A 21,330-nucleotide genomic window follows, 5' to 3' on the forward strand; every position below is an offset into this window, starting at 1 on the left:
ATCCATCGGATTTTATAAGCAAAAGATCATGAGTCAGGATAAGAAAAAATATGTAATTTTTCAAGTAAAATTGATATTTTTATACTTATCCTGACTCATGACGAGAAGCCCTCCCCGCTGGAAACACTTCGGATTTCACAGCATTTCCAAGTGCATGGGCAGAAAATCAGGAGAGAGTGAGACAAGTAAGGCTGGTCACATGACTGTTTGCGCGGGAAAGGGCAAAAGGGAGGTACTGACTGACTGAGTTTGGTTTTACGCCGCTTTTAGCAATATTCCAGCAACATCACGTCGGGGGACACCAGAAATGGGCTTCAAAAAGGGAGGTACTTCGTGGGTGAGTATATTTTTACGTCCGCTTCGGGAACTTCTAGGGATTCAAGTGTTCCACTACCATTCGAAAGGAAAAGGGAGATAAGCAAAAGATCATGAGTCAGGATAAGTATAAAAATATCAATTTTACTTGAAAAATTACATTATTTGTGTTTTGCAGCACACTGCAGTTCTACCTGAAGCTAGGCTGTTACCAAAGCGTCCAGCCAACGTTACCAGTCTTCCTCCAGTTTCTGTCAATGGTGGCATCAATTGGATCACCATTGAACAGTTTGACTTCAATGACCGAAGCAACAGTCCACAATATTTTGCCCTCCCCCTTCCGTCCACCGCACGCTCCAACTCCACCCTGCTGAGGTGGTGGCAGCCATCAGTAGATGGGACCTACTCTGAAGACTGGGCTATTGACCAGGTAGCATGCTTCATGGGGCGCTCACATACCTGCCCTGACTGATTGGTACAATACCTTTATCATTACCATTGTAAAGTCATGTAATAAATGCTCATGTACAAAAAGATGTAATGGGGATTTATCATTAGTCAGGGAAGAGAATTTCTGAAACCTTTCCCAGGTGTTAGTCTATGTTGTACAACACTTCCCCTGGCTGTAGGTCTACATCGGTGGCGACATCTATGGGGAGGATGTTCTGCAGGATGAACCCGGTGCCCCTCGTGACTCCACATGGCTGATGTACCCAGGGGGGGACGTGGAGAAGGTGTGTGGCTCTCCAGTGGAAGCCATGCACTTCAATGGTAAGATTTGACCTGTGAGACTTGATAAGAGACTGACCTTTGAATCTTGATTTGAGAGACTTGAACTGTGAAACATGACCTGCATGACAGTGACACAGGACATTGCCAGTGAAAGGAAGAGAAGTAGATGCGCATACTTGAACTGAGGAAAACTTTTGGAAATTGAAAGATGTTTTATTATGAATGAGAACTATTTTTTCTTTTTACAGCAATTGCGTTTTTCAGTTTTGTGAAGATCTGTCTTACTGTCTTCTACATTTACTCATGTAGCATGCTTGATACAGAGGCTTATATTCTCTCTATTTGTATTACTTATTATAAGCAATGATCAATATGTCATTAAGTTTGTATTCTGAAAAATGTTGACAGAATACTTGATTTTGGACTGTGAATCAGGTTAGAAGCCAGGATGTTCAGGGATCACCCTATATCTCTGTCATGATTTCTGTGTCAGGGCTTGACAACATGAGGTACGCCATCTCTGCCGACGTTGATGTGAGGGAGGGGAGCTTTGTCCAGTTTGATGTGGCTATGGGATGTGAACCAACCACAGAGAACTGTTATCGTAAGTAAGGTTCATAGGCTCTGTTAGCTGAATCGGTGATTGAACCCTTGCTTCATGGGAAGGAATTGTGAGCTACACAGTTTGCTGTCATAGCTTCCAGTAATTAGGTCTACCATTGTCGTGTGTATTGCTAGAAATGCTGCTCGAGGTCAGTATTCCACATGATTCATTGTAACCAGGGCCTCGTTTCACAAAGCTCACGTAAGCCTATGATCTCGTAATTTTTTCTCGTAGCATTCGAATCTCCTATACTGTAACATAGGAGGTACGAATGCTACGAGAAAAGTTACGAGATCTTGGGCTTACAAGAGCTTTGAGAAACGGGCCCAGGTAGAGAGGCCAGTATCACTTCAGTGTTACTGCACAGCAGGAACTGGAAGGGATGTGTGGCATTCTTGAAGGTTGATGTCAGGGATAACATTTGGTTGAAGCTTTACACACAGAATACACATGATCAATTCTACACATCAGTTCAGTCACTTCCCCACTGACTCACTCACTCACTCATTCACTCACTCACTCACTCACTTCAGACATGGACCTTGAGTTCTCCCTGGACATGGGCAAGACCTGGAGTCTCCTGCAGCGAGCGTGTGTTCCCTCCGATGTGGACTGCAGCACCTACTTCACCAGCTCCCAGTACCAGTCAGACATGTACGCTGGTTGGAACAGGGTCACCATCCCTCTGCCGTACTACACCAGGTGGGTCTGTCACACGTACACTAGGTAGGTGTGTCAGTCATACTACACCAGGTATCTACATCTCACCTGAGACAATTGGTCACTGCAAGAGAGGTGATGTGAAGACCTGGTCCACTTTCCCACAATTCAAAAATGTTGAATGATTTCTTTGAAGGACTTCAACAGTTCCTGCCCCAGTAGCTGCATCCATTGTTGTCAGTAGGCTCATCCATGTGCACGTATCAGAGGCTATATATTAATGTAATTGTTTTTCACAGGTATTTAGTCCCTTGTCCAAACAGAAACATAGTTTGATGTTTTGTCATAAATTATTTTCCAGATCTAAATCAACAAGATTTCGCTGGCAACAGCCACCAGGATTCATACCAAGTCAGTCCTGGGCACTGGCCCACCTGTACATCGGTGGGGAGTGTAGGTCCATGTGTAGCGGTCATGGTCGGTGCTATGAAGGCAGCTGTGTGTAAGTATAGACAGTCCTGGCCCACCTGTACATCGGTGGGGAGTGTAGGTCCATGTGTAGCGATCATGGTCGGTGCTATGAAGGCAGCTGTGTGTAAGTATAGACAGACCTGGCCCACCTGTATATCGGTGGGGAGTGTAGGTCCATGTGTAGCGGTCATGGTCGGTGCTATGAAGGCAGCTGTGTGTAAGTATAGTCAGTCCTGGCCCACCTGTACATCGGTGGGGAGAGTAGGTCGGCCCACCTGTACATCGGTGGGGTGTAAGTATAGTAGTCCTGGCCCACCTGTACATCGGTGGGGAGTGTAGGTCCATGTGTAGTGGTCATGGGCGGTGCTATGAAGGCAGCTGTGTGTAAGTATAGTCGTCCTGGCCCACCTGTACATCGGTCCATGTGTAGCAGTTATGGTCGGTGCCTTGGTCCATGTGTAGCGGTCATGTTTAATTCATATTAGTTCATATCTGGTCAGCACCATACCAATGCTTGTAGTTGTCAGTTCAGTGATAAATTTTACAACATGCACACCCTTTGGCTTTGGGAAACTAATACATGCTGAAATGAAGACAAAATGTCACTCAAAGTTTTGATAAAGAAAAGAGACATGCTGAATATTTGACTCAGGTTGTAAGTATCCGACTGTAATTTGAAGACAATGTTTCTAAAATTAAGACTTCATGTTGCAAAGAAGGTGAATTTATGTTAAATTTATAGATTCTTGAAATCGTTGATATTATTGCTGAATTAGTGTTGGTTAGGTGAATAGCACATGAAATATGCCATATTGTGTGTCTACCCACAGTTGTGATGAGGGATGGACTGATGCCGATTGCCGAGAACCAATCACTGCCCTCCCTGGTCGACTGGATGATGACTTTACTGTAGCAGCAGACGACACTAACTGGATTAAACTGGTTGGTGGGGAAGTGGCACGTCCTTGTAAGACTCTAGCCAATGGGAAGGCTCTTCACTTTACTGGGGTGAGTTTTGTGAGATGCTGGATATTTTACCTATTTTCAGTGCTGGATAATATGCAAGCATTTGTTGTTTTGATAATTTACGTTCAATTTGAAATACTGTAATCGTTTATATTTTCACGGGGTGCAAATTTCGCCAAAAGTTCACAAAAAAAATATAAGCGCAGTAGTTTTTTCGCGCATTTCAAACGCCTGAGTGATGGTGTCCATCACAAAGTTTTCACAACCCATAGACATGCAATGATCAAAGCTAGCCGCCAAAATTGAATCGTGTTTACTAAAACAATCACATGAGCTTCGTTTATTTTGTGATTACGAGTAATCAGCTATCAATTAACTGACAAACTGATAACAAACATTTGCTGATTGTGATCGCTATTACTAGTAGACTAGTATATGCCTCTATTCCTGTATATTGTTTTGATGTTGTTATCTGAGAGAATAAAAAATTGCATGTTGTTCCTACTTGAGTATTTGTCATGACTTGACCATGAATATTTCGCTTGATATGATTATTGACGCACAATCATTTTGCGCTAAAAACGCTAAAATTAATCCCACGCGAAAATAACTACAATTACTAAAATGTTTTTAGCTTTTTCATTTCTCTTATTATTCAAACTTAAAGAGTATTTTATACAAAACTGTGACATTGCTGTTTAATTTTTGGCAAAAATTTGACAGTTTCATACAATTAATTTACACATATACTGAAATCCTTTTAATCCAGAGGGTTCCATTCTTAGTAATTACTAAATCCAGATGGACAAATGTCTGTAATAATGAACTAATGTCAGATGTTCCCAGCAATAATTTTAGGCAGTCTGCTCATAGCTTTTAACTGAAATTTCTATTGTTTATGAGATGAACAAAGTATTTTTGATGCAAGCAATGTATCAGGATACTTATGTAGCCTGTTGTTTTTTGTGGTCATGTGTGGTTACACATCTTCAGAATGTTGAAGTGAACTAGCTTCTTTCAGAGTTGCAGCCGCGCTCTAATCACTCGTGACCTTGACCTCTCTGATGCCAAATTCATCCAGTTCTACTTCCTGTTTGGCTGTAACTCTCTGCCAGTGAACCGTGACCAGAGTGTTCTGGTGGACTACTCTGCTGACAGTGGTATTAGCTGGATCCCGGTCACGGAACTATACTACAACCTGTACAGACAACCAACGTAGGTAGCAGGCATGATCTTAAACAGTCAAACCCTCTTAAAGACAAGTGCCTCTGTAGAGATGCCCATTAATTCCTTTCTCTCAGAGAGACTGATAATTATTCTAACCTTGGTTAAAATTGGCCAGTGATACCTCAGACTTATAGCCATTGCTTCCTCTTTGATAACTGGTCATTGCTTCCTCTTTGACAAATGGCCATTGCTTCCTCTTTGATAACTGGTCATTGCTTCTCTTTGACAAATAACCATTGCTTCCTATTTGATAACTGGTCATTGCTTCCTCTTTGACAAATGGCCATTATTCCCATTGGACAATTGGCCATTGCTCCCTCTTCCTCAAATGGCCAGTTCTACCTCTGTGATGGATGGCCACTGGTAAGCAGATGATGGATGGTCATTGGTTCCTGTGTGACAGATGGCCATTGTCATGTAGTATTTTCTGATGGCATTCATGCCAAAAAAATGCTTAACCATGCTTAAAGATTGTATAGTCTGTGCATCCCTAACTAATCCCATTTATAACATACTGTCCATCATCTCCTACAGATTCATTAGCGTGCGTCTGCCCCCTGGGTCCAAGAAGCCAGGTGTCAGAGTGAGATGGTGGCAGCCCCAACACGGCGGCCATATGCTGGGAGACTGGGTCATTGACAGCATTCGCATCAACGGCCAGGAAGACAACCCCACCATCCTCCACATCAACACCACAGACATCCTTGACCCCAAATACTTCCCAACAAGAGATAACCTTGAACTGGATGAATTTTGCGGATCTGCTGATGTAGTGGTTGGGACAACAAAGGACGGCGAAGCCTCCATGTTGACTAGTCAGGAAGTGAAACTGGACAATGGTGCCATACTACAGTTTTATATAAATGTTGGTTGTGGAGTTTTAAGCAATGCGTCTACACCGCCTGTTGAACTGAAGTATTCCACAGATCATGGAATGACTTGGGACTTCCTGAATCCTCAGTGTTTACCAAACGACCCCCAATGTCGCAGTGGGGCACAGATGCCAACGATGTTCTATGGGGATCCAACAGCACGCTGGCAGAGGGTGGTGATTCCTCTCAATGGACTTCCAGTTTCTAAGTATGTCTCTACAGTCAGTCCCTCAAACATAGGATGTAAATAGATATATCATTATTACAAAATCTAACTATTTGATTATCCAGTAACTCTCTTGGAAAACCCATATTCATCAGCTGGAGGGCTGGTACAGACATTATAACATTGGGTTGGATCTCAGGATTTTGTCGCCAAATCCTTGCATTTTCGTCCTCCAAACTACTGTATGGCTTCATGCCATCATGTCATAATGGGCCCTGTTTCCAGGGCACTGAAAAGTCTGAAGAAAACAAATTTTCATAAAACTGTCAATTTATCTGTCAATTACTGTTATTTACTTACCTTTAGTGATTAAAAGCCAGTCCCTTGTAGAAATGTCCCGATTTCAAGCGTAAATGTGGTACCAGACGATGTTTACCTTTGATACGGAAGTACGCTATTGCAGCTGTGCAGAATTACTGGACGCACAGAATTACCAGACTCGCTTATATGTATATGTATTTCATTTAACATTAGTGGACCGCCTCCGTGGTGTAGTGGTTAGAGTGTCCGCCCGGAGAGCTGAAGGTTGTGGGTTCGATCCCCGACTGCGTCATACCAAAAGACGTTAAAATATGGTACTTGTTGGTCCCTGCCTGGCGCTTGGCATTAATGGGTACAACAAGGACTGGTCGGCTCGGAGTCAGTATAATGTGTCTGAGTGGGGTATTCATGCTTCACTGCGGCATGGTATCTCAGTGGGCTAGCACTATAAAACCAGCTTAAGTCTGGGCTAGTTCAATTATAACAAGCTTGTTCTGTAATGTAAACTTTTAACTCAGTCACTCACTCCTGGAGTAACATGTCTGTGGTTTCACCTGTGTATTCTGTCTGTCAGTGGCACACGGTTCCAGTGGGTGCAGCGCCCCGACGGTTCCCCCTCTCCACACCACTGGGGCATCAGGGACATCTACATTGGACCTGCCTGCCCTGACTTTTGTAGAGGTCATGGTCACTGTGATTACCCACGATGCATCTGTGATACTGGCTACGGAGGAGAAGACTGCAAGACTGTGGACATTAATAGGCCGGTAAAATCTGTCTCCGTTCAGTTTTCTTGTACAATAAAGGTGTCACAAGACAAAAGAGATAAGAGAAGAACCAATTGAGGTTGTTTCATTGTAGATTTGATACATCTTATAGCAAATATGGGACTGAGATCTGATGGGTTATCAGAAGCAGTTGTTGTACATTGGATATCACTAGATCATTGTGTGAAGATTAGTAAATATAGAGCTATCAAATTAGACTCCTTTCAAATGTAAATTCCCCTTTTTGAGAAACCAGAATCACAAATTCTTCAGTTTCATTCTTTTTTTCATTTTATAGTTGATGTCAGAATATTTATTCCCAATCTATGCAAAGCCTTTCCGGGGGAAGTTGGGTAGCTCAGTGCTTTATCCAATTGCTCATCCCCTTAAAGGCCCAGGTTTAATTCCCCACATGAGTAAGATGTATGAAGCTCATTTCTGGTGTCCCCACAATGATCATAATAGTATGAAACTGAACTCAAGCTCATCTATGGGAGAAAGCTGGTCTCTGTTTTGTATATTTTTGATGCTTTTCCCTTTTGACTGTGACACCGTTTCTCATGTTTGTTTCCCACAGACGCAGCTCAAGGACACGTTTGACAAGCCGGGGGTGAACAGCAGTAAGTGGACCGTGGTCCAGTCGGGGGATATCCAAGATGGCTGCTCCACCCTGGTTGAGGGGACGTCCCTGGTGTTTGACGGGCCGGGGTTGAGACAGGCTGTTACAGTGGACCTGGATCTCAGGAATGCCAAGTAATGAACTAACTAAGCTTGTGTAGTAATCAGGGCTTGGAGGTATGGTTACATTGTTGTCAGTGATGGTTATGGACATAGATATGCTTGGTTGGCTGTGTTGTTGTTTAACGCCACAATCAGCAATATTCCAGCTATATGGCAGTGGTCTGTACATAACTGAGTCTGCACCAGACAATCCAGTGATCAACGCCATCAGCATCATTCTATGCAATCGGGATATGATGTCAACCAAGTCAGTGAGCCTGACCACCCGATCCCGTTAGTCACCTCTTGCGACAAGCTTGGATTACTGAAGACCAATTCTAACCCAGATCTTAACAGGTAGACTTGATTGCAATGAATTAAATAGTTTCTGCTAACCAGGCAGGTTCAGTTATCTGTAGAAGGTTGAAAGTTGCTGAGAGAGTGAGTGATTGATTGAGTGAATGGGTGGGTGGGTGAGTGGTGTGGGGGTTGGGGTGGGGTGTGGGGTGGGTGAGTGAGTGAGTGTTTTACACTGCTTTTAGCAATATTCTTGGAATATCACAGCGGGAGACACACATTGTTATAAACAATATGTATACAGTCGAGCACCGTTGTCACGATATTCATGGGACCAAGAAAAATATCCAGTTATCCGAACTTCAAGAAATCTGACCAGGGCATATCATTACATATCACTAAGAAAGAAAACAAAACGCTTCTCAGTATGTTTTGATTTGAAACAATAATCCATTATCAGTAGTGTTCAGTCATAACAGTGAGTACTTCCTAATAAAATCCTTCTTAATTAATCCTAATTAAATAACAAACAAGTGACACCTTCAACCCAATTAGCCCTAATTAGTTTACACTACTGCATCTCTTTGAGACATGCTGCACCGTGTGGAAACGTGTGGAAACAACCTCAGTTCAGATGGATACTTGCCCATGAAAGGTAGGTGAATATCAAGTTTCTTTGCATATATCGAGTTAAAAGGGTACTTTTGCTTGTTGTTATATCGAGATATCCGAAATATCGAGACATCCGTATCAAGTTAAAAGAGCTTGAATAATGATAAATATGAAGGGTTTTAAAGATTATATAAGGACTACTGAGATATCGAATCGAGTTAAAAGAGCTTAAATAATAATAAATTATGAAGGGATTTGCTGGGACCGAGATGTTATATCGAGACTACTGAGATATCGAATTAGCAGAGTTTGACACAACGGTGCTCGACTGTATCTAAATTTTCCTTTTGAAACTCAAAGTTTGGATTGTCTGTCACCCACAAAAAGCCCTGTAAATGACTCACTTTTCCCATCCACTAAGATCAGAAAATCTATACTGACCCTCTTGTTAATACAGGTTCATGCAGTACACGGCGATGATCGGTGGCCAGAGCATCCGCCCTGGGTGCTACCTGCCCAGCTCACGTGACCAGAGTGTCCTGCTACAGTTCTCGGTAGATGGAGGTACTGGAGGCTAGTCTAGCAAGTGTAATCTGAAGTTCAATCATATGGGACTCAAAAGAAATTAACACCCAATTCTTCCACAGTGATAGAGTTAATCTACCATGGATGGCATTGTAACTATTGTAATATGAAACTTTGGTTTTCTTGACCTTCTTCTGAGTTTATATGTAGCATAAATTGCAAAACAATCTGCAGAAATTTGATCGGTTGGAAAGAGTTGTCAAATGGCATTTTGCAAATAGTGGTAGATAGCCTAATATTTAAAATGTTGCTTGCACGCTAAAGACACTGGATTGCTGTTACCATGATAACAGTCAGGAAGAGCTGGTGTGGTATATAGATGAACCTCCCTCAAACAGGTATCTCCTGGACCACACTACACACTCTGGACTATTCCACATACCTTACACCACGTCAGGATTACCTCCCCTTGCCGGAGGCCGCACGGACGGAGAGCACACGGTTCCGGTGGTGGCAGCCGCTGCCTGCAAACTCCCAGATGGAGCTCCCCCTGTGGGCGCTGGACAACGTCCTGGTTGGGGGGACGGAGATCAACCCTAGTCAGTTCCTCCACACCTTCAACCTCTCTTTGCCGGTACAGTACAACTCTACTACTCCACATGGGTGGTTTATGGCCATTTAACATTTACCTGACATTAAATTACACATCCATGTAACATGGCAAAAACCTAATTTTGTAGGCAATACATATTATTGTGTACGGAATGTTTTGAAAGACCAGCAGTGAACTACCTACTGCAGACTTTCCTGATTCCATACCAATATTTACTTATCTTAGTCTATATTTACTGAGAACATGCAAGTATCAAATAAATGACCATCTTACGAAACAGGGATGTTATCTGTGCAGCAAACTGCCAAAACATATCTGTATATTTTAAGAGAGCAAATTTCACCCAGCATTTCGCTGCTGCTGAGATATCTGCTCCAGTTTTGTCCCTGATAGTCAAATGGCGCAAGACCTGTAATTATTCACAGTCCTAGAAGATTTTATTTGTTGTAGTTCTAAACCCAATTTGTTTATCTGATTAAGAAATTCTGTTTTGTGGGGTTTGACTCTTGTTAGTTGATACCATTAGCAAATAAAACTTGTTCCAAATATGTTGTGTAGATAGTAATGGCCCCCTGATCACCGTTGTAATCACAGTTTTCTCCTTTACCGGTTATGTTGTTTGAGTACTGGACATCTCTCCTGTATGATTCTGTGTGTATTTCAATGTTCCTCATCTTTTGACAGCAAGATGACTCTTCAGACTATGAGTTCAGCCCACATGGGAAGGTTGAGAGTGGCGTCTGCTCCAATACTGATGGTGCTCTGTCGTACAAGGAGGGGTTGGGAATCAGGGTGTTCACCACAAACCAGCTGATTGTGCAGTCCCGATACATGCTGCAGTTCAAGGTAACACATGGATAGTTGAAACTTAATTCAATATCAATTATTTGTATAACAACAATAGATATGTACCCCATGGGGATTATAGTTTAGGATTGGTCCCTAGCTACCGATGCTGGTTGTAAAGTGTAGCTTTAGAGATTGATTGGTCAGGATCAGGACTTGGTTGTCATCGTACCCCAGGACATAGCTTGTTGCTCAGAATAACAATCTCTGGATTGTCTGATCCTGACTTAATTATTCACAGGCGCCGTCATATAGACAGAATACTGCTGAGGGTAACATTAAACAAGAGACCAACGAAAGGACTTGATATTGATATGACAGGTGCCACATTGCCTTTCAAAACTGTCACTGCTTGCCCTTGTGCAAACTTCATTTATGCAACAAGTGAATTATTAACTCTTACAAGGTAGAACGGACATAGTTGGCCCAGTTGTAGAAGGATCAACAGTTTCCAGTCCTGAGTTGTGCCCCTTGTGCTCCATGGCCGGATACAATCCCATCTTGCAGTATATATATATAGTTTACGAAATAATATTTAATTGGTCCTCCGTCAATCGTTGATGAATATACTTTAAGCTGATGAGGTACACGTGTTCGGATGCAGAAGTCTGGTGGAGTAAATTATCATCTGTAACAAAAATCTTGACTCCCTCGAGGTTTGTGGTGGAAGCTGTTCCTAGTTGTACATAAATACGACAGCGTTGATTTTTATGGCTGAGTTGAGTTTTGGTTTTACGCCGCTTTTAGCAATATTCCAGCAACATCACGCCGGGGGACACCAGAAATGGGCTTCACACATTGTGCCCATGTGGGGATTCGAACCCGGGTCTTTGGCGTGATGAGCCAACGCTTTAACCATTAGGCTACCCAACCGCCCCGATTTTTATGGCAATCGTGCCAGCATATGTTTAACCCAGGCAGAAGTCCCACCCGTTGTCCGGAGGCATTTCCAAGAACGACGTCGATAATAAGGGTAGAACCTGGTATCACAGTGATCCACGAGTCTGGGACTTCACTATATCGTTTTAAATAGAGCCATTTCGTTGCGTCTTCCGAGTGAGGGACTAGCATATAACCCGTTTGATCTGGTAATGGTGATGCGTACATTCCCTTTTTATGAAAAGGAATAAAACTCCCCAGTAGAATCCCATTGTTTTTTAGTTCGAGGATATTACGATCCTGATCCATGACGAGATAGGGGTAGGTCAGGACGATATTGATGATCCAGTTCAATTCGACGATGACGTCTCGACGTTGGTACACGTTGTTTTGTAAGTGCAGCTGATCGAGGTCAATGCACAGTTCGCGGTAGGGGACGAGGCTCGGCAATTTCGAGCCCGTGACGGTGTCTCGAGGTGCTATCTCGTGAGTCGTCAACCCGAGTGTTCTCGCCATGGGTCGACCCAGTTTGATGGGTTGGTCTCTGTTCGTCAACTTAAGCATGCCATTCGACTCATTGAGTTTAACACTGGCTCCGACGGGTTTAAAAATTTCGTCGTCCAGCATACACACATTATAATAACCGTCGGTCAACAGGTGGCGGCTATTATCGATAAACAGCTTCTTGTTGTTTCTCTTAACGCTGATATTCGACCATCGCGGGTAGTAGGTGAGATCGCAGAGTGCGACTTTCGAGTTCCCCGACCTGTTATCAATCGCTTGCAGCAGCGGAACGGGTTCACCGTTTGTGATTCCCTGGAGCATGAGGTACATATTGAAAAAATATATATACGTAATTATATTAATTCAATACACCCAAGTACAAGCCGGGAGTGATTTATCCTAAAAGCGATAACTTAAGTGCTACGTGGTGGATCACGAAGGAAGGTTCACATGAAAATTTGAAATGTGGATTTCGGTCACAAAGGAAGGCAGTCCACGCATGGTTTAACAACGTGATGCAATTCAGGAAGAATTTCATTTTGATGTATTTGAAAAGTATAGGCATTTCCTTGAGCACAAATCGTGTTCCGCTGAGTTGGTCCGTGTTTATTTTCCGCGTGTACTACCAGATCAGACGCATCCTGAAAGAGATCAGCGCCCCGATTCTGCAGGACAAGACAGGGGATGTATCGAACAATCCTTACGATCGGCGGGCTTACGAACGGATTTGTGGTGATTTCGAAATCGATCCGAACACGGATTGGCATACTGGGTACGAACCACGGGTTGGGCATTCCGTACAGTGGAGCGAAATCTGTGAAAGAAGTCAGTGATGGTTTACTGAAAAGTGGTTGGCTCTGACAGGACTTGCTCTGTCGAGTAATGAATGGCGAGATGATTTTATATGAATTTTAAAGGCGGTGTGTCGAGTCCCACCGCCCACGCATACCGGCAAAACAGGGATCGTGATGCCAGCCTCGGAGCCGCCCCGCGTTTGACCCGCACCACCACCACGCCCCACATCGGCGGTTGAACATCAGCAACACCTCGATCGTAAAACGGCGGTCGTGGTCGGTGGAATCGCGGCCGGAGTGTGCTTCAAATGGTTAAAAATTCTTAAGCGGCGACATACACCAGGCCGGCCGCGCCGATGACGACCACCCACAGGTTCTGGCCGAGCCATGTGACCGTTTTCAACAACAAGCCCAGCAACCACGACACGATGCTGCCCAAGATGCCGGGCAGGGCTTCGGCGGCTTTGCCGGCCAGTCTCGCCAGGGCGAGATCCAGTCTCTGACATCGCCACCTTTTTTGGGTGGTGGTGGTGCTGGTGTCGTACTGCAGCCACCCGTCAGCGCTAAGACGAGGGTCGATACGATGAAGCCCAAAGCCGTCAGAACGATGGCGATGGTGATCCCTTGTTCCGGGACAAAATTTGGATCCTGTCGGTCAATGTGGTGTCCTCAATCGATGGTTTCATGCACGCGGCTGATCTTGGATCGAAGGGTTTTTTTGTTCGAGGAAGCGGCTTCCAATCGTGTGCGTCTCTCGTCTTCCAAGTCGCGCAATCGTCCGTCGATGGGACGTCTGCTGTTGTCGTAAAAACAACGACGATCACTGCTTAAGATGGGTGCTGAGATCTGTCTTATTCCCCGCCAATTCTAAAGTGGCGAACAGACCTTCGAGCTATCCCGCAGACGATGGGCTGAACTTGGACGGTATAGACGCACCCACACCCATCTCTCAAATGACGAAGGTGGAAAAACAAAAACGTTTAGCCATCAACCTTTCCATCCCCGAAAGCAATACGACGATCGTGCACCGAATCAGCCCTGTGAGTGATAAAACCGGGCGCAGAATCAATTTATTTCTCATCAAAAAAGGCGACCGTTATCACTACGTGTGGATTAAGAGTTTGAGTCGGCTGTTGTACGACCAATCGAACCACGCCAGAAAAAAACAGTTCTGCGAACGATGCCTGCACGCGTGCAGTTGAGAAAACCTGCTGGAAGCACCGGGAGGGTTGCCGAGGTGTGGAGAGACGGCTGTCCGAATCGACATGCCTCGAGAACATCAAAACATCTTAATGTTCATCAATCGCGTGGTGTTCCATAATTTGAGAGGGTACGATGCCCACTTGATCATGCAGGCCATCTTGAACATCAAGGGCAAGTTAACGTGCATCCCCAACAACATGGAGAAATACATCTCATTCTCGCTCAACGGTCTGAGATTTATCGACAGTGCTCAGTTTCTCCTGTCATCGCTCGATAGTTTGGTCAAGGCCAACGATACCTTTACCATCACCGATCGATACACCGATGCAGCGACTCGACCTCAGCAGCTACGGAAGGGTGTGTACCCGTACAAGTACATGGACGATTAGTCTAAATTCGAGGAGCCACGATTACCCCCCATCGACTGCTTTTACAGCCATTTGACCGACTCAACCATCTCCCAGGACAATTAAGCCCACGCCCAGAACGTGTGGGAGAAATTGGGTTGCAAGCATTTGGTCGATTATCATGACCTCTACTTGAAAATGGATGTCCTGCTGCTGGCCGCCGTGTTCGAGACATTCAGAACAATGTGTTTGAAACAGTATCAACTCGACCCTGCCTGGCACTACACCAGCCCCGGTCTCTCGTTGGATGTGCTATTGAAGAAAACCAGAGTTAAACTGGAATTGCTCACGGATTACGACATGAATCTATTCGTCGAGAAAGGCATGCGCGGTGGGATTTCCATGGTCTCCAAACGGTACGCAAAAGCCAACAACAAATACGTGGAAGGCTACGACTCGAGCAAGCCCACCAACCACCTCCTCTATCCTCTAAAAACTCGTCCCTAACTTAATGAACAAGACCAAGTACTGCAGAATCAGAATCTGCAACTGTACTTGTCGCTGGGCATGAAGCTGACTAAAATACATCGGGTGCTGCAATTCGATCAAAGTCCCTGGATGGAACCTTACATTCGGTTGAACACCGAGCTGAGAAAAAAGGCCACCAGCGATTTCGAGAAAGACCTCTACAAACTGATGTTCGATGTTCGGTAAAACCATTGAAAACTTGAGAAAACGGGTGATGGTCAAACTCGTGTGATCTCACGAGGAAGAAAAACTCAGGAAACTCATAGCCAGCGAGGCATTCAACCGGAGCAAGCTATTTGATAATGACTTGGCAGCTACACATGAACAACAGTCACATAAAGCTCAACCGGCCCGTCTACGTGGGGATGAGCATTCTCGACCTCTCCAAACATCTCATGTACAATTTCTACTACAACGAGTTAAAAAGTCAATATGGCGATGGTGTGAAGTGCTGTACATGGACACTGATTCACTGCTCATGGAAATTCGTACTGAGGACATGGTAAAACACATGCACCTGTATGACACCAGCGATTACCCCCCAGACCACGCCCTACATAGGACGACCAATAAAAAGATGAAGGACGAATGCGCGGGGACACCCATCACGGAATATGTTGGGTTAAGACCTAAAATGTATTCGATTCAAAAAGCCGATCACGACGAAATCCGAAAGGCGAAAGGGGTCAAGAAATACGTGGTGAAACACCACATCAAACACACCCTCTTCAAACAGGCTCTCTTCGATAAACGCACGTTCAAACACCCCATGAATGCGTTGAGAAGCGACAAACACAACATCTATGGCATCACTCTCAACAAAATGTCGCTGTTGCCCATGGATACCAAATGATGGATTTCGAATGATGGCATCCATACTTAAAGCTATGGATACCAACAGTAGACCTCGACGCGTTGGGATTTTCCGAGACCCCCAATAAAGGAAACTCCACTCGATGCGTCAAAACAATTGAATGAACGATAGCGTGTATACATCATGGAGAAGGTTTACTACAGCCCTCGGGGGTTACTGTAAAGGTGTGGGTGCCATCCCGAAGCTAGCCAAAGCGGCTCGTGTCTCCGAGGATTACGCCAAAGCTTGGCTTAAAAAGCAAGCCATCTGGCAAGTGTACCTGCCGGCTCCCCGATACATTCTGAGAAGAAAGTTTGACATTTCCATACCCAATCGTACCCATCAAGCCGATCTCCTGTTTCTCCCGCACGACCGGGTGAGAAACAAAACATACAAGTACGCCCTGACCGTCGTGGATGTTGCCAGTCGCTATAAGGAAGCGGAGCCGTTAATGACAAAAGTTTCGAGTCAAGTCGCTAAGGCCTTAGAACATATCTACAAACGCAATCGCTTGACCTGGCCGATCAAATTACAAGTCAATCCTGGATGCGAGTTCATGGGAGCCGTGTCGCAGCTGTTATCGAAGCATAAAGTCCAGGTGAGACGAGGCATGGCCGGAGCTCACCGGAGCCAAGCCATCGTCGAAATATTCAACAGGACTTTAGCCGAGCGTTTGTTTGGACATCAGTATGCCCAAGAGATGGCCTTCCCAGAAAAACGATCGACAGAATGGGTAGTACGCTTACCGCGAGTGGTGTCGGCGATCAACTACGAGGTCACTCGTCTTTTCGATAAAAGGCCTGTTGAAGCCATTCGAATGAAATCCGGATGACTGAATCGGCTGCGCGATCGCGTCACGGCAAAGAGAAAAAACTACCGGACCGGGTCGTTGTGAGGTATCTGTACCAGCCCGGTGAACTCGAAGGAGGGGACAAACGTCGTGCCACAGACCCCGTATGGTCCATGAAAACGTACCGCGTCGACCGAGTGGACATCAAAGACGACGAACCGAATCTGTATTACTTGCAAGACGGACCGGGTAGGGGATTTGTCTGAGAGGAATTGATGATCGTCCGTCACGACATCGTATTACCCCCTTGTTATTAAAGATTTGTCTTATGTTTCTCATTATCAACATGTGGAGATTGATTGAGAAAGGGTTGTTCAGACGCTTCGGGATGGACGTCCATGGCCTTGATATAAACGCGGCCCTGCGTTGAGTCATAAGTCAAGAGAAATTCACTAGACTGTACGATAGTTAAGGTCTCGTTGGCACCAAATGGTTACAACGCCTCATGGATACCTTAGTCGATTATAGCTTCGAAACCCGAGAATGCGATGTCCTGTACTCCTTAATCCACTTCGAGGAATTCATGGCAGACCCACTCCATAAAGTCATCGCTCAATATTACGGACACCTTTCGTGAACCCTGGATTACAAGTCCAACGCTCTACCATCACACCACCGGGTCTGCTGATCAGTCAGTGCTCGGAACTTTGGGTCTAGGCTGGCGGCACATCGAAGGATGTCTCTCGCTACTTTTTAATTGGGGGTTGGGGGACTTAGTTCCCACAAATAAGCCTCTAGGCCGCAACTGCGACAGTACCATCATAGTACTACTACTTCTGCACTGTACTTGAGCTAGTGGATTCCGTCAAGGATATGAACATCCATATTGTACTGTAATGTAAGTGATTTTGCTGTTGACAATAATCGTTCATGTCCCCTGTACAAAGCACTTGAGGCTGATCATTGATGTAAGTATGACTATCTTGGCTTCTATCAGGGCTACAAACTCTTGGAGGACCTCTTACAGCTTGTGTTAGGATTTTGATTGCTTTATGAGTAAGTCATGTTGGATGTTTGCAGATCGTGGTGGGTTGCAACCAACATTACAACGTCTGCGAGGACCACGCCCCGATCCGCCTTGAGTACAACAAGAACCCACAGTCAGGACGCTGGCATCTGGTGAAGCAGCTGTGTCTCCCTGACAACAACCAGATGGAGTGTCGGCCCCAGGTCCACCACCAGGCCAGCATCTTCACTCTGGCGGACTTCCCTGCCTGGACCAGGGTCACCATCAGCCTCCCGGACAGGGTCTTCTCAGGGTGAGTAGTGGTCAGACAGGGCCTTCTCAGGGTGAGTAGTGGTCGAACAGGGCCTTCTCGGGGTGAGTAGTGGTCGAACAGGGTCTTCTCAGGGTGAGTAGTGGTCGAACAGGGCCTTCTCGGGTGTCTCTCTCTGGTAGTAGTGGTCTCGAACAGGGCCTTCTTGGGGTGAGTAGTGGCTCTAACAGGGCCTGGGGTGAGTAGTGGCCTAACAGGGTCTTCTCAGGGTGAGTAGTGGTCAACAGGGCCTTCTCGGGGTGAGTAGTGGTCAGAACAGGGTCTTCTCAGGTGGTGAGTAGTGGGTCAACAGGGTCTTCTCAGGGGGTCTTCCTCGAGTAGTGGTCAGACAGGGTCTTCTCGGGTGAGTAGTGGTCAGACAGGGTCTTCGGGTGAGGGGTCAGGGTCTAAGTCTTTGGGTGAGTAGTGGTCGAACAGGGCCTTCTCGGGTGAATAGGGGTCAGACAGGGTCCTCTTAGGGTCACCATCAGTGTCCCGGACAGGGTCTTCTGAGGGTGGGTAGTGGTGAGACAGGGTCTTCTGAGGGTGAGTTGGGGTCTTCTGAGGGTGCGTTGGGGGGTCAAGGGTCTTCTCAGGGTGAGAAGAGGTCAGACAAGGTCTTCTTCAGGTGACTAGATGTGAAATTTGATCTTCCCATAGAATAGAATGGAAACCAGAAAGTGTGAGTGGGCTGTATATCTTTATACACATTAGGCACAATAGCTTCTATCAGAAATGATGTCACCATCTCCTTCTGTGGAGTTATTGGAATGTGTTGTGGGTATTTATCATAATGAAATGGAGTAGATACACTGGACAGTTGAGGGTGCAAGTAGAATTTCAACTCATCCTAATTCCAGCTCCACCCGATTCCGGTGGATCCAGGCGTCCCAGGACCGGCCGTCTGCTGGTTGGGCTCTGGACGACATCTATGTTGGGGAGAAGTGTGAGAACATGTGTAGTGGGCGCGGAGACTGCCAGCATGGACGCTGCATCTGTGATGAGGGATATTACGGTATGTGCATCTTCCATCTGTACATCAAGCCCAGAATTACAATTTTTCCTTATCCTGACTCATGCTTATATGCCTCATGAGTCAGGATAAGTATAAAATATCAATTTTATTCAGAAAATTACATTTTTCAGGTCTCCTTGATGAAGAAATAACAGCATTTCTAAACATTCAAGAGTTTCAGATATCCCAAGTATTTCCTGATAGCCCAAACTTCACTTCGTTCAGTAAAATTTAACCTGGTTTAACTTTTTCCGTGTGAAATCATCCTGTTCAACAAATGTCTAGAGCAGAGTTGGACATGATTTGATCAAACCTTTTCAAACTTATTCTTTCATCAAATGTTCTTGATGAAGGAATAACAACGCACAATACAGATTGTAAAATGTGCCTCCTCAGAAAGGATCTTCTCAAAGGAGATTATTCATGGCATGACAGATCTGCTGTAGTAAGATGAAAGAACTGGGTGTTCTTGAACTTCCTTGAGTAGTATATTAAGCAGAGACTCCTGGGTGGGATCTCTGCACAGCTAAACAAGGAGGCTGCTTGCAGACGTCTTCATTATTCTTACTTCCTGTGTTCCAGGTCCCACCTGTAGACCAAGCAGACGTCAGCTCCCGAGCAAGATGTTTGAATCATTTGAAGGTGGGATATTCTCAGCCCACTGGGCAGCAGTGACTGGAGGTGGCATCGGGTTTGGATGCGGGGGCACTGCTGCCATATGCTCACGGAAAGACACTGTATTTCAATGACTGCGGCACAAGACAGGCAGTCACTGCAGAGATGGATATGACATCAGCTGTGTGAGTATCCTGGATTAGAGGTGCAAGTTGCAGCGTTCTTTCAAGCATATGACTCCTCTGACAGCAACAAACATGGCGCTTCAAAGATTCTAATGGCTATGAATATATCTTCCCAAGTAAATGTACAATGAAATGATAAAAGGCTACTAAAGCTTCTTCTATGTAGGATGCAATTCACATTTTACTTTCTAAAGAAACAGGGACATTTTTAAACTTATCCTATCTCACAGTATGCACCTCTCTTCTTCTACGACCATGTGTGGAAAAGTGCTGTAGGCTTAGTTGAATCAAATCTTACTGGCCTCTGACCCCACTGACCTCTGCGCCCACTCCGATATCAGCACCTGTCAATCATCTCCATAAGCGTGGAGCTCGCTCAGATGAACACGTGACTACCTGTGCCTGTCATTCTCTTTCTTGTCGCAACGTCGTGTGGACGTGTGCTTGTCTCTAAGATAGTTTGATTGTTGTTTCAACATGGGTAAATCGAATCGTAATGGTTCTAAGAAGCGTAAACATTGTGACAATTGTAACAGTAATTTCTCGACGGCAGATCCACATGCTTTATGTGCAGATTGTTTAGGTCATTGTGATTGGTCTCAACGCTTGCACTTTTTGTGCTGGCCTCGACGACGATGCTTTCTCTGAATGTCGCCGGGTAGCTTGTAGATGCATGTAGGGATCGTCTCAAAACATATGAGGGTCCGTCTGTGTCTAAATGTCCTAATGCAGAATGCCATAAGAAAACTGCAGTTCGACGATCAAAGTCCCCGTCTCCTAATGAAGATTTCCTGGGAGAGGCGTCTGATTCTTACCTCAGTGAAAATCTTTTCAGTCCGCATGCATCCAGCCCTATCACTTTAGAAGACTCCTCACCACCTAGGGTTGTCGTTTTATCTACATCTGCTGTTCAGCCCCGTCCGTCTTTGGTGGTAACTGTTCCTCAGCACCCCTATGTTTCTTTGGTAGGAGTTTCTAATGCGGTGCTTGGTGTGATTCCTAACATTACCTCCCAAGTGATGCTTGCTTGTAGTTCAGCTCTTTCCACTTCGGTGGTTGGTTTTACATCCATCCTCCGGTGGGGTCGACAAGTTTGCCGATGATTCCCAGTGCGACTTTTTCCACATCTATCCCTTATCCTGTACCATTTGGTTACGGACCACCACTTTATTCTAGTGCATCGTTTACCTCCGAAGCACCGCTTACATCGGGATAGGTACCTGGTTGCAGAGCGCGAGTGTGAGGGACCCTACGCCTTCATCGTTTCATCACGGGAACTTGTATCAGTTAGCTGGTTGCTCGTCTTCTCTTAGTGGGGCTCCTCGTCATCCCTCGTTATCTGCTCCTGTTTCGTCTTTGCCTCCTCCAACCGGGCCTGTGGCGAGACCTATTTCCTGGAATCCGGGGTCTGACTTCACAACCTGTTGATTTTGAAACTATTGTGCTAGCGGTAGCCTCGGCTTTACGGCATCAGACTCCAGCATCTTCCTCTGCTATTCAGTCTTCTGGCACTACGTCTGCTCCAGTTCAACATTTGGAGGAAGTTCATCGTTCGGCTCCCTCTTTAGATGGTACGTCGCCTTCGGA

General features: G+C 45.3%; 1 protein-coding gene across 1 annotated transcript in view; it reads left to right on the top strand.

The window, feature by feature from the left end:
- Window positions 1-21,330, top strand: part of LOC124258636 (reelin-like) — an 82,458-nt gene that overhangs the window by 54,884 nt on the left and 6,244 nt on the right. Inside the window, 18 exon segments of the mRNA XM_046692707.1 lie at window positions 494-561; window positions 564-745; window positions 945-1,086; window positions 1,541-1,651; window positions 2,185-2,353; window positions 2,673-2,813; window positions 3,613-3,790; window positions 4,770-4,963; window positions 5,510-6,055; window positions 6,909-7,101; window positions 7,679-7,854; window positions 9,188-9,294; window positions 9,654-9,889; window positions 10,553-10,714; window positions 17,693-17,931; window positions 18,789-18,943; window positions 19,526-19,644; window positions 19,646-19,743. Coding sequence (XP_046548663.1) covers window positions 494-561; window positions 564-745; window positions 945-1,086; window positions 1,541-1,651; window positions 2,185-2,353; window positions 2,673-2,813; window positions 3,613-3,790; window positions 4,770-4,963; window positions 5,510-6,055; window positions 6,909-7,101; window positions 7,679-7,854; window positions 9,188-9,294; window positions 9,654-9,889; window positions 10,553-10,714; window positions 17,693-17,931; window positions 18,789-18,943; window positions 19,526-19,644; window positions 19,646-19,743 — 3,216 coding nt within the window.

This window comes from Haliotis rubra, unplaced genomic scaffold, assembly GCF_003918875.1.
Source record: "Haliotis rubra isolate DU_JTF1 unplaced genomic scaffold, ASM391887v1 Scf7, whole genome shotgun sequence".
Classification (NCBI taxonomy): Eukaryota; Metazoa; Mollusca; class Gastropoda; order Lepetellida; family Haliotidae; genus Haliotis; species Haliotis rubra.